The sequence below is a fragment of the Glycine soja genome, chromosome 5 (assembly GCF_004193775.1).
Source record: "Glycine soja cultivar W05 chromosome 5, ASM419377v2, whole genome shotgun sequence".
Taxonomy (NCBI): Eukaryota; Viridiplantae; Streptophyta; class Magnoliopsida; order Fabales; family Fabaceae; genus Glycine; species Glycine soja.
The window spans coordinates 7,322,108-7,339,809 of NC_041006.1; the positions used below are offsets into that span (position 1 = coordinate 7,322,108).

Genomic DNA, 17,702 nt, shown 5'->3' on the forward strand with positions numbered 1-17,702 from the left:
TAGGGAGCAAAACTCAACCACAAAAATGACACATCATTTGGGGAGCAATTATTTTTGAGCATTTGGAATATGAGGAACGATTGTGTGTGTTCATAGTTGAATCGTTCAATAGAATGGAGTTGATAAACAAAATCTCATTCACAACTTGGAGTTGGCTTAAAGCATACATGAGTAATTTTAATTTCTTCTATGCTCAATGGTTGATGAACCTAAAAGTATATTTTCATGAGACATAATGTTATGATTGACAACACTAAGTTTACATGGCTAGAGGTAATGACTAATATGATGGGTAGTTAAAAATAGAATAAATAATCATTTTTGTCTCTAAATGTGTAGAGTGTTGACAAATTTATCCCCAAAAGATGAAAATTTAATTTTTAGTCTATGAAAGTGAAAAAAGTACAACAAATTCATTCATCTGTTAACTTTCATCTGTCACCATTAATGAAAGAGCCTACGTGATACAGAGGGATGAAAATGTCACAAAAATGATTGCCAACATAACTGTTAAATAGATTGGACCAAAATGTCAGCAAGTTTCCATTAGACCAAAATGTCAATAAGTTTTCATTAGACTAATTTGTTAAACCCCAAATTTCATTTCATTTAAGGATAAAATATTATTTAATCTTCATCTTCCCTGGTTCCCCCTTTTTGTGATTAGAAAATTTGTAATGATTGATACATTGTTACAATGTTTATTTTGGTACAATGATAGAATGTTTATTTTGAAAATTTTCTATTATGACAATATTAGGTAGTGACAAAATCAAATTAGATCTCATTTTTTGTAAGGATTAACTTAATGACTGTGTATTTTTGTTTAAGTCTCATATTTTGGATAAGGTATTGTCACATTAGAAATTTCAGATCAATAGAAAGATTATACTTCTTAATTAATATTATGTTTATTTTAACTTATGTTTGCTTCCTTATTTTTTTAAGTATTTATTGTAATGTTATGCTTGCAACGATTAAAAAATGAGGAAAGATGAAAATTAAATTATATCTTACTCTTAAATGAAACAAAATTTGAGATCTAACAAATTGGTCCAATGAAAATTTATTAATATTTTGGTCCAATAAAAATTTATGAGTGTTGCTAGGTGCACCCAGCATTCTTGAAAAATACCAAAATTATCCTTACTTAGTTTTCCACTTCCGGATCAGCTTGATCCGTAAGTTGATCCGTAAGTCTCTTCCAGATCAACTTGATCCGTAAGAGGAAAAAAAATTATAATATACTTTTAAATACAACATATTTATTTATAATATAATTAAATCTATTTTTTATTTTATTAAATATAATATACTTATAAATATTGATTTATTATAAATAATTAATTTTTTAATATATTTTTTTAGAATAAATTTGTTTAGAAGATGATATTAAAATACTTACTCAATCCCATTATAATTATTGTTTAAGGTTATTTTATACATATTAATAAAAATCAATAAATACATAAAAGATAATATTATAAAGAATTAATCATATCATTATTAATATTATAAAGAATATAAAAAAAATTAGTATTATATAAAAAATTAAAATACTAACTACTTTACAATACATTTTTTTACATGATCATTAGTATAAGTGGGAAAATTGTAATTATAAGAGAATTTAAAAATATTAGTACGTTATATACGATCTTAGATAACGAATGATGTCCATTTTTTGGTTAATTATTTTTTTTACACCCTTTTCAACTTCTTTATTTCAATTATATTTAAAGTTATAACACGCGTGTATATAGACACAAATGGAATACACAATCAATGAAAATAAATAAAACTAACATTAGTAATGAAAATAAATAAAACCAACAATACTCATGAAATGAGTTCATGTACAATATCTGTATATACAAGGAATATCAATGTAAAATATGTATATAAACTAAGCCTGATCAGTGCGCCGCCTGCGTCTACACCTAACGTATAATAGATGGTCCTGTGTGACACTCCTGGCCAATCTGAGACATTCTTCGATCACCTCATGTGTAGATGAGCCAGGCGTGACCACCCCTAGACTCAGATGGCGCTTCAACCGCTCAGCAATGTCATCACAAACTTCCTGTTACATACAAAACAAACTAATTACACAAATTATTATGCAAATATTGAGGTAAATGACGTAAATTATTAGTATTACTTACCACTGCATGTCTGGGCTCCTCCGTAGATGTCGATGATGCTCCTGGCTCCGGCACGCGAGGGATATCTGTCTGCGGGGCCTGAGGGATGACTCGGGGCTGCAGGGCGTGACCATGAGGCAGAGGATCTACTGCGTGGCCTGGTGTCATGAAAGGATGGGAGATGCGGAAGAACCAGTCGATGTAGTCATTGGAACACGCCCCTGGCACCACGCACACCTCACCTGCAGGTACGATATGATCCTCGTAGTGCATCCACTTGTCGTGTATATCATCATATGAAATCCATGAATCGACAGGAGGAGCAGGAATGGTCTGCGTGTAACCAAACTGCCGCACAACCCTCTCTGGTCGGTAATACACAGCAACAGGCCCCCAGCGCAAGAGACCGGAGTAGCATGATCTGACGTGGAAGTCCCGGACCTCCCGATGCTCCCCATACGGGATCCAACAGACATCCAGAATCCGGAGTCGGTCCAGGCGCTCCCTATACGACGGCGTGCGTATGCTCTTCACGGTCTTCTTCGTCGCAATCCACCTGCACACACGCGGAGAAGCCTCGTCGTAGTCCTAATCAGCGGTGGACTCCGCAACTGAGGGAAAGTGCTCATAAATCCAGCACTACATATGTAACATTCAAATTATAAACATTAATAATGAAAGTGTAACAAAATTTAAAGTTGAACATTGTTTAGCCTGAATGAATGAAAAACATATTTGTTACTTGCAGCAGTGTGATGTAACCGCCAAGCTATCGACTGTGGCTCATGGATGCATCGTTCAGCTGGTCGTACATATGAACCAAAGCAGCCACTCCCCAAGCGTACCTATCTATCATACTGAGGTCCCGAAGGGCCTCCAAGTAGACAATATGGACATTGGTTGCACTCTTGTTAGCAAGCAGAGTGCAACCCAACAGGTGAAGAAGATATGCACGAGCCGCAGCTGTCCAATGACCTGCCTGGCATCGGCGCTGATATATATCACGTACCCATTGCAGGCGTACGTACGGTCCACGACACTGGACTATCTCAACCCTAGCAGACTCTGGAGACACCATCAGCAAGTCCACCAGCATCTGAACCGCATCATCCACGTGCAAGGGCTCAAATGCGTGAAAGTCGCCTATAACGGGAAGATGGAGAAGATAGGAGACGTCGTCCAATGTGATGGTGAGCTCACCCACCGGGAGATGGAAACTAGACGTCTCCCGGTGCCACCGCTCCACAAACGCGGGCAAAAGTCCCCGATCGCCGGTGTCTACCGAACACGTGATCAGAGGACTTAGTCCTGTACCAGCGATAAGTCCCTCAATGGCAGGGACAGACCTGCCTAAACTATGGACCTTCCTCCCATGCGAGGATAACTTCAATTCAGGAGCGTCCTGAATTGAAGTATAAAAGGAAGGCAAAATTCGTTAAAATTATCATTTAAAGGAAAACTAATAGTATAATTTACAAGTAACTAAAAATAAATAGTATAAATACCTCTCCCCTCCATACGCTGCAAGCAACGTGATCCGCATACGTTGTTAGCACATATGGGTCACTCGGACCACCCGGAAATCTCTGAGGCTGATCCTCAGCCGCCTCTGCGCCTGCGTCCGCAGGAATGTCCTCCACAGCAGCTGGTGCCTCCATCGGGTCATCCTGAACGTCTGGGTCAGCGATGAATGGCTCATCGACGTGATCTGCAGTCATAGCGACTCGCTGCCTCCGTGCGGATGCAGTAGGTCGTTGACGCTGTGGAGCATCATCAGAATCATCATGATCTCCTCTGCCCACACCTCTGCGAGTGACCTGACCTAAGGCACGACCTAATCCTCTGGTCCTAACCATGATCTGCAAATGAGTACTGCAAAATCCATCACTCATTTCATTTTCTCAAATTTCAAGCATTTGGTTAACTCAATTCAATTACTCTAACTTGTTGAGCTTTATGAATCTGACAAACAATGGTCAACAAATTTGTGTTTGTGGTCAACAACATCTCAAATTTGTGTGGAAAATCAAACTAAGCATAAACAATGGTCAATAGCATCTCAAATGCTTAGTGGTATTGACCTTGATTCAGCAAGGTGTTGTTTTATGATTGACCAAAGCTATTTTTATGATTGATGTGTTTTGTTCTATTAGGAATTAATGCTAAGATAGTGTTTGATGTGTTTTGTTCTATTTTTATGATTGACCAAAGCTAGAATAGAACCCATTAGAGGATTGAGTGAAGAAATAAAATAGCTAACTTGAACAAGTGCAGAAGAAGACTTAAATTCTTACTAAAATGTACAAATTTGGATGACTCTAATAGAAGTAACCCACTACTTTAAACTAATTCAATAGCCATAACATGTTCACTTCATTATGATATCAATGTCAATTCCCTCCCTTGTTGGCTATCACAACTAGGACCATTCCTTGTTATACTGCTTGTGACAATTCCATCTAAGAACAATATATATTAATATATAGAAATAAGAACAGCTAGTAAAAGTTGCAATCATTATAGGATTTGGATTGATTGTTCTCCTAACCCTCATAAAACTTTCTCTCTAAATGTTTTCTATATACACTAATTGATTGTCCTTATAGCATTCTATCTAGAAATAATCCACATTGACCAATATGTTTTTGTTGACCAGTTCTATAAAAAGCTAATCATGCTAGTCCTAAATATGTTGTGAACGTTGAAATTGAAGTTAATAGTGTGACCACCGGATAATGATTCATGAAGGAATGATGTGTGTGGATAAACGAAATAGAATCAAACCAGGATTGATGTGTTTGATGTGTGTGGATAAACAAAAATTAGGAATTAATGCTAAGATAGTGTTTGATGTGTGTGGATAAACGAAATAGAATCAAAATATACCATTTCTCAACACAATATTGTGTTTTGTTCTATTTTTATAATTCACCATTGGTTATGTTCCATTTTGTAACTTCTGTTCTAATATGTTTACCAAATGCTACCTAAGAGTATAACACTTACCAAAAATATATGATTGGATTCCTAGGAATCAGCATTTAGGACTGTGGAAGGTGTTGGTGGGGGTGGCATCTTTGTGCCCGTGCTTACTCTAGTTGTGATTTTTATCTTCGTAATAATGAGACTAGTTTTACTAGCAATATTTGGTTTGGAATATTTGGATAATTTCATACAAGCACTACCTATCTCTTGGAATTTTTTAAATGAAGTAATTCATGCTAATCATTCAACGCCAATGGGTATTGATGATGTATTTTTTTTTGTAGGGTGGATCACATCAGTCCGAAAGTAGCATCACATGTGGATCCACTAGGATTTTTCTAACACGTTGTAATTATAGTACCTCTGGTACTCTTTTATTAATATATATATATATATATATATATATATATATATATATATCCTATTTTGCTGATAAAAAAAAATGCTAATCAATATATACTATTTGGATAATTCCCTAACTAAAAGAGGATATATCTATATATATAGAAAAGTTTATCTAAATAGACCCATTAATGTAACCACTGATGTGTGTTTTATTTTATTCATCATATAAGGGGGAGCATCCTAACTAATATGTATGTCTACCAAAAAGTTCAACAATATTGAAACAACAAAAAACAAAATAATTCAAGTTCATTTAAAAGTAATTAAAATGAAACTGGTACTTTTACGGATCAAGTGTTCCGTAAATTGTTTTTTAGTATTTACGGATCACCTGATCCGTAAGCCTTTTCCGGATCAAGTTGATCCGAAAGAGGCTTACGGATCAGGTGATCCGTAAATACTAAAAAAACTGTTTACGAATCACCTGATCTGTAAGCCTCTTCCGGATCAAGTTGATCCGGAAAAGACTTACGGATCAGGTGATCCGTAAACAACCCATCAACTTCCCAATGGCGGTTTCCGCCATCGACGACAACAATGGAGGAAGAAGAAGCAACGCAAAGGAGAAAACGTACCTCGAGGAAGAAGCTGAGTGTTGAAGATGAAGCAGAAACGTGAAGAAGAACCACACCCACAGTCCTACGCAGAAACGCGAAGAAGAAATGCGAAGAACAATGAAGGAATTGAAACGCCAAGAAGCAGAAACGCCAAGAGCAGTGAAGAAGATGGAATCGCGGCGGCGCACAAGAAGAAGATTGAAGAAGCAGATGATTGAAGAAGATTGAAGAAGAAGAAGCAGAACTCCGAGGAAGAAGAAGAAGTTGAAACGCGACGCGGGAGAGAGAGAGGCGAGAGAGCTGTTTTTTTTTTTAAAATTACTGAAAGGCATAAATGACTTTTCCCATTAATTGCTGAGTGCACCTAGCAACACTCAAAATTTATTCATGTCGGCAATTGCGCAACAAAACAAATTTAGAAACCATGACTTTTGTTGGACGGATTGAATAGACTATTTTCATGAACCATTTTATTTACACCTCCTTTTTTTCTCTTTGCTTGCCATTTTCTTTTTTGTGATATTTTCTGATAAAAACATCCTTTTATGAAAGCTACAGTAAAATCTGCAAAATAAAGTGAGAGGAAAGCAAAAAAAGAAAAAATAAAGTGAGAGATGTAAAGAGCAAAAAGGGAATATAAATAACATCTATCTATTTTCACTAGGAAACTCTTGATTGACTTACCGGTTATGGGTGTGTACTGTATAGTTTTAAACAACCAAATAGAAAGAAAGAAAAAAAAAAAAAACAAGGCTGTTGTTTTTTTTATCTTGATTTCGCTTTTACAAAATATGATGAATGAAAATTTTAAAAAAATTACGAAGTGATACAAAAACAAAAAAGAAAAGAAAGCAATATATAAAGCATAATCATATTACAACTCACGAATATGGACCACATGGTTGCAGAAAAATCTTATTGGGACATGCCCACATAGTTACAGGGAAAACACCACAAATCCCACCGCCCGCGAGCTTTGATTCAATTATGCTTCCTACACGTGTGGGTAAGCAATAAAACTTTATAGCATAATAGGAAAAATAAATAAATATGCGTTGCTTGAGATTATGGATAATCTTATAAAAAAAACATTCTGGATAATGGCCTCAGAATTTGATTATATTTTAAGGAATGATAACGAATATAATCACTAACAGAACATTCACGACACTCAACAGGTGCATCTTGGATTGTTCCCTTTAAATAAAATTGGATTGTTCCCTTTAAATAAAATTTTGAGTTCGAACATTACATAAATATTTATAATTAAAAAAAAATCTATTAAAAATATCAGTTGCTTGAAAGATCTTAGAAAAAGCTAATTGCATTAAAGTCATCACTGTATTTCAAAATAGCCCGTGACAATTTTTATATAAACACGGACAAAATCGTCAATCCACGTTGTTTCAATTGGATTCTAAGAGAAAAATTAATAATTAAATTTTCTTTTAAAAAATATATATTTAAGTCGCTGCTTAACATTTTATTTGTGTCGAAATTAATTAGTTGTACCACTAAATATGAGTTATTTCAATTTAATAAGAGATTTTTTTGACTTCAAATTTTGGATACATATCAAAAGAAAAATATGATCGAATTATTTTTCATAAAAGATACATGTGATTTAAAAGAAAAAAGAATAGTTGTGCGTGAATGTCAAATCATAGTGTGCATATGAACGACATCGGAAACTAACGTCGTTTAGCGTTATGACACAGAGAAGGGCATTAATGTCATTTACGTTTCTATTTTCCATTTCTTCTTTTCTGTTCAGTGAGTCAGCGTTACCTTTATGCGTTGGTTTCGGTGGGTGAATGATCATCCGAAGAGGCTCAGGAAAAGGACAACTTCGCAACTCGTGAATCGATTACTGTAGAAATCGTCGATTCTATCTTGTGAGTAATTGCACTTTTTTTTATCAATCGTAGCTCTCGTCCACATTTTCGATTTTCTTCACTTTTTTATTTTTCTTCATTACTGAAAACCTTTCACTTTGTTTTTTTAATCCGGATTGCCAATTTATGTATATCTTTTTGATTCAATTAATTCTCATCTTGATGATTGTATGAGCTAGATTTTGTTGGAGATTCTGGTCAATTGCATTCGAAGCGACTTGATCAATTTTTTGAAAAAAAAAAAATTGGGGATGTAGTTTGTATTGAATATTCACACACCCAATAAAACAAATAAAGAGTTCCAGTAACAGAACCTTTTAGGCTTTCTAGTGGGTTTCTGAAGAAAGATTGATGAAAATAAGGTTAGGTGTTGAATATGCCTGCATAATTGACCTGGCCAATTATTTTTCTTTTGGAATGCCTGATGTTAAATTCATGTGTATGTTGAAAAACTTTGAGTTGTTATTGTTTTGGTTCTTTTTATTAAGGTAGTAAATGGGGCATAAGTTTATTTATCTGTCTTGAAATTGAACCTGAATTGTGGTCTTATTGTTGCTATGATGGTTTGTTTCCGGTTATTAGTGATGGTTTATGGAAAAAGGCTTTTTTTTGTGCAGAAAACGTATTGGGCACTGGCCGCCATTTTGAATTCTGGTTGAGGGATTGAAGTGCGATTATAGGTGGAGGAGGATGGCTTGTAGGGGATGCTGGGAATGCCTTTTGAAGCTTTTGAACTTCATATTGACCCTTGCTGGTCTGGCCATGGTCGGCTATGGGATTTATCTGTTTGTTGAATACAATAAAACTCCGGATAATACTCTCACTGTCGGTGATGATCAAACTCTAGTTCAACTTGGCCGACCCATGCTAGTGGCTGTGTCTCTGTCCAACAGTTTTTTAGATGATTTGCCCAAGGCTTGGTATGAATGCTGCTCTTCTCCTGCCAATTTTTGGGGCGTATCTAATGAGTAACGTGTATTGATTAATGATTGCTTTGTATGATATAAAGTAGACAATTATGTTTTTTTTGTTAGTTTCCTCAACTGAAGTTAAATTTGTGCTGGAATTAACACCTGTGCTTTTTTTTTTTTTTTTTGTGGGGGTGGTGGGGTGGTTCAATTTTGTTTGCCATTGTATCTCTAAGATTAAGATTCAGTAAACAAATAACAAAAAAATATCTTTCCAACTTGCTTTAGAAACAACTATGAGTGAAATGCAATTGGGACTTGCTACCAGATTTGCTTAGCTCATGGGAATCAAACCTCTGCAATCAGTTTCAGTGACATGGTCAATATCTTAAGCTTTCAATCTGGTCAAGTTCAGTGAGAGAAGCTATGTTGAGCTTTTAGAATGGCTCACCAATTACTTGTGGTTATGCAATAGTTGGAAGCATCCTTTGTTATATGGTGCAATTGGTACCTTACTGATTGTTTTGTTGTTAATGTTGAAGAAAGCAAACTTCTAATATATTTGCTCTATTCACTTCCGATATTGCTACACGAGTTATGAATTTGAAATAACCTTTATTTCTTCCACATGTATTGATGATTTTTAGGCCTACTGGTGACATCTGTGTATTTGCATGACAAAGACAATCACTAATTATAGAACGCATGTAGTATTTTCTCCTTGATAGCTTTTGTCTGCATTCACCCTTGTGGAATTTTATCACATGTGCATTGTTTTATAAAAAAGACATTGACACAGCTCAAACTAAATTGTCTGTACACTGTCCTTTACTGATTGTGTATTTTTCATGTTTTGCAGGTTTATTTACTTATTTATTGGAATTGGTGCAGTCCTCTTTGTCATTTCTTGTTTCGGTTGTATTGCAGCTCTGACACGGAATGGGTGCTGCCTGAGCTTTGTATCCTTCTAAAATTGTCTTATAATTACATAGCCAAGCAAAATTTAATGTTCTCAGCTTGAGATGAAGCATCTCTTCCTCTCTCTCTGTCTATGTGTGTATTAATCTTGAAGGAATTGATATTAGTTTCCTTAATCCAACAAAGTATTCTGTTTTAGTGTTGTTGTTGATCTTAGTGGAGCTGGGATGTGCAGCCTTTATATTTTTTGACAAAAGCTGGAAAGAAGTAAGTTGTCACTGGCAATTTAGGATATGAAATTCAAGAAGTTATATTTGTAATCTTATAATTGTATTTCTTCCAGGAAATTCCTACGGACAAAACTGGAGATTTTGATATGATATATGGATTCCTGAGAGAGAACTGGAATATTGTGAGATGGGTTGCTCTTGGAATTGTCATCTTTGAGGTAAGCAAGAACAGTCATGATCGGCATTTAAAAAAAAAAAGCAGTGTTATTTCATGGACATGCTTATTTCATTGTCTGTGTACCCACAGAGAATATGTGCAAGTACTACAGTGAAATAATCACTTCCAGAAAGGATGCTAAAAACTAAGAATCGCATACTTCAATATGATTTGGCAAATGAGCGAATCATATCATATGAGGAATTGGAGGGGACTTGAAATTGTGTGATACACGGATGAATTGGTGTGATTGCATATAACTGACATGAACCACACGATTCAGCCATTTGTTTCTTTTCTTTTTGCTTTGCTTTCACTAATTATCATCAAATAATATGAAAAGACATAAGCCTAAATTGTCAAACGAAAAGAAACTGATAGAGCACTAATGAACACATCTGCACCCTATTTGATTATTCTACAGCTCTCTTTATTCTTCTAAAATAGATTCACTTTCACATAGTCATTCATTCTATGCACTTAATTTGGTTGTTTTACTGCTCTGTTTTCATTCTTCTGAAATTGTGGTTTCACACACTCAGTTATGACATACAATTTTGTTGTGAGACTTACAGTTAAATGCATGTTTATAAAGTGTAAACACATTCATATGCCATTGAATGGGAATCCAACAAACTTTCTCTTTCATGTTTTGTTTAATGGATGGAACATGTGCAATGGGTGCTTCAGTGGATAAGCAAAAACACACTAAGTAGTTTTTTCAATATCTAGTTTAATGGATGGAACATTTATATGATATATTTCAAGCTATTTTTTTGTGTCTTTGACTCTTTACAATTCAATATGATTTAAAAATTACAAAAAAAAATAGCATTGCATTTCACAGTTTGAATTGAATTGCTATATGATAACCATGTTTTTAGTATGTTTGACTTCTTGATTAGGAAAATACTGTTTTTTCATAGATAGAAACCTTTAACAGATCGTGGGAGTTAGAGGAAATGTAGTACAAATACTGCTAATATAGGCAAATTTGACCAATTCAGTGATCTTTAATTATGAAACTGTGAAAACAAAGTGCCTGTGAGATGCCTTAGTATATCAGTTGCTCTAATGTGGTTTAACACTATAGCTTCTAGTTCTCAAAAGTACTTCACTATCTTGGAAAGGTTTCCTCCTGCTGAACCCCACTTACCTACCACTGGGATTGAGGAGAGACCAACTATAAAACAACTTTAGACGTGTACATGGTACTATGAATATGATGTGCCAATTGTTGTTTATGGAATTGCAGGCTCTTCTTTTTGTATTAGCTCTTATTGTCAGGGCTGCAAATAGGCCAACAGAGTATGATAGCGATGAAGAGTACATTAATCCAAGGCAGCAAGCTCGTCAGCCTTTGCTCAACAGACCAGCAGGCCCAGTATCAGGTGCACCAGCAACTGGCACACTTGATCAGCGTCCAAGCAGAAATGATGCTTGGAGTACACGGATGAGGGAGAAGGTGCAACTCTTTTGCTCTGTTCACTTTATATATTTATGGGGAAATTTTCTTTTGGTTGTCTTAACTGTGCTTTTATAACCAGTGGCACAGCCCTATTGGAACAAGGAGATTGTTCACTTGTGTTTTTCCATAACAAGTGGATTGCATATACTCTCTCCCCTCCAAAAATACCTCAACTGTTAGCAGGCTCAACTCCCCAATAATGTTCTTCAAATTTAGTGATACTTCATTGTCTCTAGGGCACTTACTTCAGTCACTTGCAATAGATTGACGGCTTGACCCCTTTCTTAATTTGCTTTCCTGTTTAGTAATCTAACTTTCACTAAAAGTTAAACCAAATAAAAAGAAGTGGATAAAGTTTTCATTGAAGCCTTTTAAGTAATTACCATTTACTGTTTGCATGTTAAATTAAAGTTATAATTAGAAGTAACATCATTCGAAACTAAAGAATAAATATTGCAGCTTTAACCTAAGTGTTTAAATTTGATCCGCTTTTAGTGTACTACCTTTCACAGTCGGGAAACAAGAAAAAATCATATTAACTTTTTTACTTCCAGTGAAAGCTTTTAACAGCTTCTTAAACTGATTGCACCATCCTAAGCATGAAATTCTATTCCTGAATTTCTTTTGTGTTTCATATTAAAACTTTCAGATTGTTCATTCCTCTATCAAATTTGAAAAAATTATTTTGGTTGGAAAGCAAAACTATTTTCAATAGATTGATGGTCTGCAATCTTCTTCCAGCAACGAACTGTTTTAGCATTTTGACAAGTTTGTTGATTATAATAAGATTTTGCATTTTCCTGCAAATATAGAATCATTGTAATAGCACCATTTCGAATATAGGAATTTCACGAGACCTTTGGAAATATATAGATCTTTCTGTCGACTTCATTTCTTCATGAATGCTGAACCTGTTTGTCCCATCACCTATGTCCCCTGGTGTCATGAAAAGCCGGATATCCTTTTGTGCATGAGACTTCTTGCAATAACTGTCTTTTTGCCATCTGAATCGTTGATTTACTAGTTACTTTTTGTTTTTGTTTTGGACCATCACTAATTGTTGCTGAAGAGATAATTGAAAAGTCACATACGTTATTACTTTTGTTGTGTACAATTTATTGTGAAATTGTATGTGGCCATCTGACACTGATAGTGCTCCTTATGCAGTACGGGCTGGATACTTCAGAATTTACGTACAACCCATCAGAATCACACAGGTACCAGCAAGTAAACTCTCAGCCAACTGAAGAAGGAAGCCGCTGTGCCATCATGTGATCACTTTGCATTTCTCCAAAACCACAGCAGATTGAATTTCAATGATTGTTTTTGTGGGAAAATGGCTCGAGTCTAAGTTTGTCAGAAAACACTCTTCCTTTTGCTTAGTTTGTGTATCATTCACACTTTACTGGATCTCCTTCACTTTTTTTTCATGACATGGCAGCAACATCTTCATTGTGTTGTGTGTAACATTCTGCCGAGTGAACATAAGAATTTATTTCTCTTTGTTATGTTCATAATGTATTGGAGTAAATGAAGTTGTTTTTGGTTATGGTGTGATGTCATTATTCTTGGCTGGAAACCAGTGCTTTTTGTTTTCCTTATTTTGAATTGGTGTCAATTGATGGTTGTGTCGTGTGTATGTCTATGGGAATATTGGATAACAAATTCAAATATACCAACAACAAACCACAGTACCACCTGCATCCTGATGTTTTTGTGTGCAAGTCTAGTGGCTTTAAACTGGTGTAGGGTAGTGTGAGATGTAAATAACGTACAGTACATGATCAGAAAGTTTATCTAACTATTTTGTATTAATAATTTATATTTTTTCCTGTAAATTCTCTTGTTATTGAATGATAAAAAATGTTTAGTTTTATCTTGTTTAGTAAAAATAATGTCTCTAGGGGTGTGTTTGTTTTAGAGAATCAAAATAGAAGATTTTTTTAATTAAAATAGTGTAAAATGTGTGGATTCCATAATAAAGTATAAAATTTCTTTCCTTGGTTCCAAACACAATCCTAAGTCTCGTAAAATATCTCGTAAAATATCCTGTCAGCTCTGCGATACTGTAATATATTATATGGCTGTTTAGTTCTTATAGAGGTTTATATATTTGGGATGGCCCATGATACTGACGATTTCGAACTTCCCATCTCACTTTTTTGTTGTTGATAAAAATACCCTTGACGAAAATGTCAAAATTTTATCAAAATATTCATTGGAAGTTTTTGTTATGACTGTTTTGTATCTTAACAAAGTTGACATAACATGAACTAGTTTTTTTGTCTTATTCGTGGCAAAATGGAATGCTGTCGGAAAAGAAGCAATGGAGGTGCAAAATATTACATGAAAAGAATGGAGGATATGGAAGAACAATGCTTGTAGAAGAGAAAGTGAGAAGGAGAGATGACTTAAGTTCAATTCACACAAATACATTCTTAGAAAGAAGTAAAAAGTTTTAAGTATAATTAATCCTCAAATTAAGGATTAAAAAGATTGAAGCTTGTAGAGATAATTAGAGTCTCTTTGAAGGGGGTTTTCAATATCATGGGCCATTTGGGATGACTAGCATCTTGTCTAGGTTCTTATGGGCCATTTTTGGGCAAATGTTCTGGGTTTAATTTCACGCTTCTTTCTGAAGTTATCACTGTGTTTTTGGAGTGTAGCAAAATTTATCACAAAATGTAATAGGCTGTTGCTAGGTGCACCCAGCAATTGAATGAACTTTTTAAAATATCCTTCATTTAAAAAATAAAAGTTAATATATTTAAAAAAAAAACATTTTCTTCTTCTTCCGTTTTAAAAAACGTTTTCTTCCGTGCTTTCCTTGTTCTCCCGTGCACCCAGCAACCTCCCCGCAAGCTTCTTCTTCCTTGGTTTCGTTCTTCTCTTTCCTTCCAAAAAGGTTCGTCTTCTTCCTTCGTCTTCTGTGTATACAATGGCAAGCTTCTTCTTCCGCACTTTGAAATTTGGTTCCCTTCTTCTCCTCCACAGGTATTGGCATCCTCCATTGACTAGCTTTGTTCGTTTCTTCCGCCATCCAGGTTAGTGTTCTAACCTCGTGTCTTCATTTGGAAGCGTTAATGGCCGTAGGATAGACGACATGAGTGATGTGTGGTGGCTGAGGTTGAAGACGAAGGTTCTTCCGCGAGAAGAACCTTCTTCCACGCATGTGGAAGGGGCAGTTGGATATTGAAGCGGAAGAAGGAGTTCTTCCGCGGGAACCTGCGAAAGAAAAGGGAGAAGGTTCTTCCGCGGGTTCTGGTGGAAGAAGGTTCCGAAGGTTCTTCCGCGGGATCCAGCGAAAGAACTATGTCTTCCGCGGATCTCGCAGAAGAACCTGCGGAACCTTCTTCCGCAGGCAACATTTCCTGGTCGCGGAAGAACCTATGGAACCTTCTTCCGCAAGCTACCTATCCTTCTCGTCGAAGAACATTCGAAACTTCTTTCGCGGAGCATGTTTTGGTGTTTTTTGGATATTTTTCTTGAAAATTTTGTCTGAACCACCAATTTATTGATATTAGTAATTATTATTTTTTATTTATTTGCTATTACAAAGTGTATATGGTATTTAACTTACACAAACTCCCTAATTTTGATGCATCACCTATTGTATTTTGCTTTCATTTGGTTAGGATGTCTAAATTGAATTGTTATTTGTTGTCATTTGGTTAGGATGTATAAATGACTGTATACACTGCATAAATTATGTGGATTAGTTAGGATTCTTTTTCCCTGATGAATGAGAGGGTTAAGAAAAAAAAAGGTAAGTTAGGATACCAATATGCAACTATTAGACTACTGTTAGACTTGTAATTAAGAAAAAATATGAGACAAGAAAACAAAGTTCCTATGTTACTCTGTTTCTAAATTTATTTTGATATTGAAAAGAAATTTGTCTAATCTAATCTAATAGCCTGCAACCTGTCAATTACAATGGGAATTCTTTTGATATTAAAAACAAATTTGTCTAATCTGATACCTACACTATCTAAGCAATGTTATAAGCTTGGCAATTGAAAGCATCAATCTACTGCTCTCCATCTCTTTTATGTAAATGCTTCCTCTTTTTTTTTTCTTTTGTCAAAAGATCAATTGATCATTCACTAAAAATGTATAACGACACTTACACAAGCATAGTTGATGCTAATGAGAGTGCTACAATCAAGCACGCATGCACACTGAATGCTAACAAGATAGCAATCTTGAAAATACAAAACCAAAGAACAAAAACATATAAAATACACATTTCCCTGATCTAAAGAAACCTAGAAAGTGCCATGAGCTTTTTTCTTTTCTTTGGAATTCCTTCTGAACATGCACACACTCCACAATATCATATAAATTAAGACAACTTAAATCCAATCTCTGATTGTTAGACCAACAGCAATATGGAACTCAAACTTGTTCATTGAAAACAATAAATGTGTTAGATAGAGATAAAATAGTGGGAATTTTTTTAAGTGATCCTCTAGGCCGTTTTTCCCCCCTTCGGATCCGCTCATGATTTGAACCACTCATCATTCATCTTGGGCTTTGTGTTACTAATGAGAGAAGGGTAAGTGTTAATATGTTTGAGCTGTAAAAAGAATTTAAACATGATCCAAATGTACGACCACATGAATTTAAACATCATTCTCCTGGGGAGCGGCTGCATTAGTCCACATGTACGACCATCTGAATGACGCGTCGCAGGCCTCTACACGGTAGCTGGGCGGTTATATTACACTTCTCCATGTACGTATTATCACTGATAATTTAAATTAAAGTAGCATTGAATCTCTTTTTTTTGTATTGATGTTGACTATGTGTTTGTAGTGCTGGATATACGAGCACTTTCCTACAGTGCATACATCCGTCGTTCATGATGCTTATGATGAGGGGAGCCCACGGGCCTGCAGGTGGCTTACGAGTAAGGCTCATATGACGGGGATCAAGGGAGCCCCGTATCGGAGACGTTTGGATGCCCTGAGTGTGACTGACGTGTGCTGGATGCCCAATGGTGAGCACCGGGGAGTCAGGGCCTTTGACTTGATATCGTCGTACACCGGCCAGCTCAGATGGGGTCAGATTGTGGTGTACGTTTGACCTGAGCGGGTTCTTCGATAGTTTGGCTACCTTCAGACGGTCCCTCCGCCGCCGGTTTGTGATTCTTTGACGGGTGATGATATAGATGACCGGTGGCTACATTTTTCAGACCATTTGGTGCCTTCACAGGAGCTCTGTGTAGTTCCTGGACAGGTGGCGCCAGACTACATGGAGTAGTTTTTTCGGATATAGCACCCATTTGTCACGCGGACCGAGGAGACTGTTGCGCCGAGACATCTGCCTCCCCCTCATCATGAGGAGTTCGTCGAGCCACCCATCCCCGAGGTTTCAGTCGCGACCGATCTCCCTATGCATTCAGTGGTAAGCATAACTTCTGTAGTTTTCATAATTTAAATTTTTTTAAAATGTGATATTGACTTTGTTATTTTGACTGTGACAGGTTCACTACGAAGGATGTCAGGGGATGGCTCAGGATTTAGGAGCGATTGCTAAGGATTTGGAGCGGGTCATCAACCTCAGGATGGTCACTGAGGGCACTGACTTACATGACATCATGACTCGTTGTCTGAGGAGAGCTAGAGGTGACACCGTAGATGGAAGTCTTAGGCCGCGCCAGAGACGCCGCATAGATTAGGATTTATATTTTTATTATACTTAAATTATTAATTTTTGTATTTGTTTATGTATGTCATAAAACACATTTACTTACATCATTTATGATTTTTGTTTGTCTCTCTATAAATATATGGTTTGAAATTTAAATATAAACCACACACATGAGTCACATTTATAATGGCATTTGAATATATAAAATAAAGAAGATAAAATAATTTGTAATTTAAATATTAACATTTATAACTATTCTGAAATTATATATTTTAACCATATATATACGTACACTAAAGAATAAAAAAAATTGGTTTTGT

At 35.7% G+C, this 17,702-nt stretch overlaps 2 protein-coding genes across 4 annotated transcripts; one reads left to right on the forward strand and one right to left on the reverse strand.

Moving 5' to 3' along the window:
• Positions 1 to 1,906: 1,906 nt before the first annotated feature.
• Positions 1,907 to 4,036, reverse strand: LOC114411088 (protein MAIN-LIKE 1-like). The gene is made up of 4 exons (XM_028374852.1): positions 3,650 to 4,036; positions 2,965 to 3,546; positions 2,166 to 2,732; positions 1,907 to 2,083 (listed from the first exon to the last, which is right to left on the reverse strand). The coding sequence occupies exons 1-4, from the start codon at positions 4,034 to 4,036 to the stop codon at positions 1,907 to 1,909; spliced, it is 1,713 nt and encodes a 570-aa protein (XP_028230653.1).
• Positions 4,037 to 7,829: 3,793 nt separating this feature from the next.
• Positions 7,830 to 13,284, forward strand: LOC114412258 (tobamovirus multiplication protein 2A-like). 3 transcript variants are annotated; one of them, XM_028376080.1, is made up of 7 exons: positions 7,830 to 7,986; positions 8,604 to 8,906; positions 9,754 to 9,853; positions 9,999 to 10,079; positions 10,156 to 10,260; positions 11,515 to 11,724; positions 12,895 to 13,284. In XM_028376080.1, exons 2-7 carry the CDS (start codon positions 8,677 to 8,679, stop codon positions 13,000 to 13,002), a joined length of 834 nt encoding a protein of 277 aa, XP_028231881.1. In that variant the 5' UTR covers positions 7,830 to 7,986; positions 8,604 to 8,676; the 3' UTR covers positions 13,003 to 13,284. The 3 variants fall into 3 exon arrangements, with proteins under 3 accessions (XP_028231881.1, XP_028231883.1, XP_028231882.1); XM_028376082.1 differs by having other exon boundaries at positions 7,858 to 7,986; positions 8,588 to 8,906; XM_028376081.1 differs by lacking the exon at positions 7,830 to 7,986 and adding an exon at positions 8,086 to 8,348.
• The last annotated feature ends 4,418 nt before the right edge of the window (positions 13,285 to 17,702 follow it).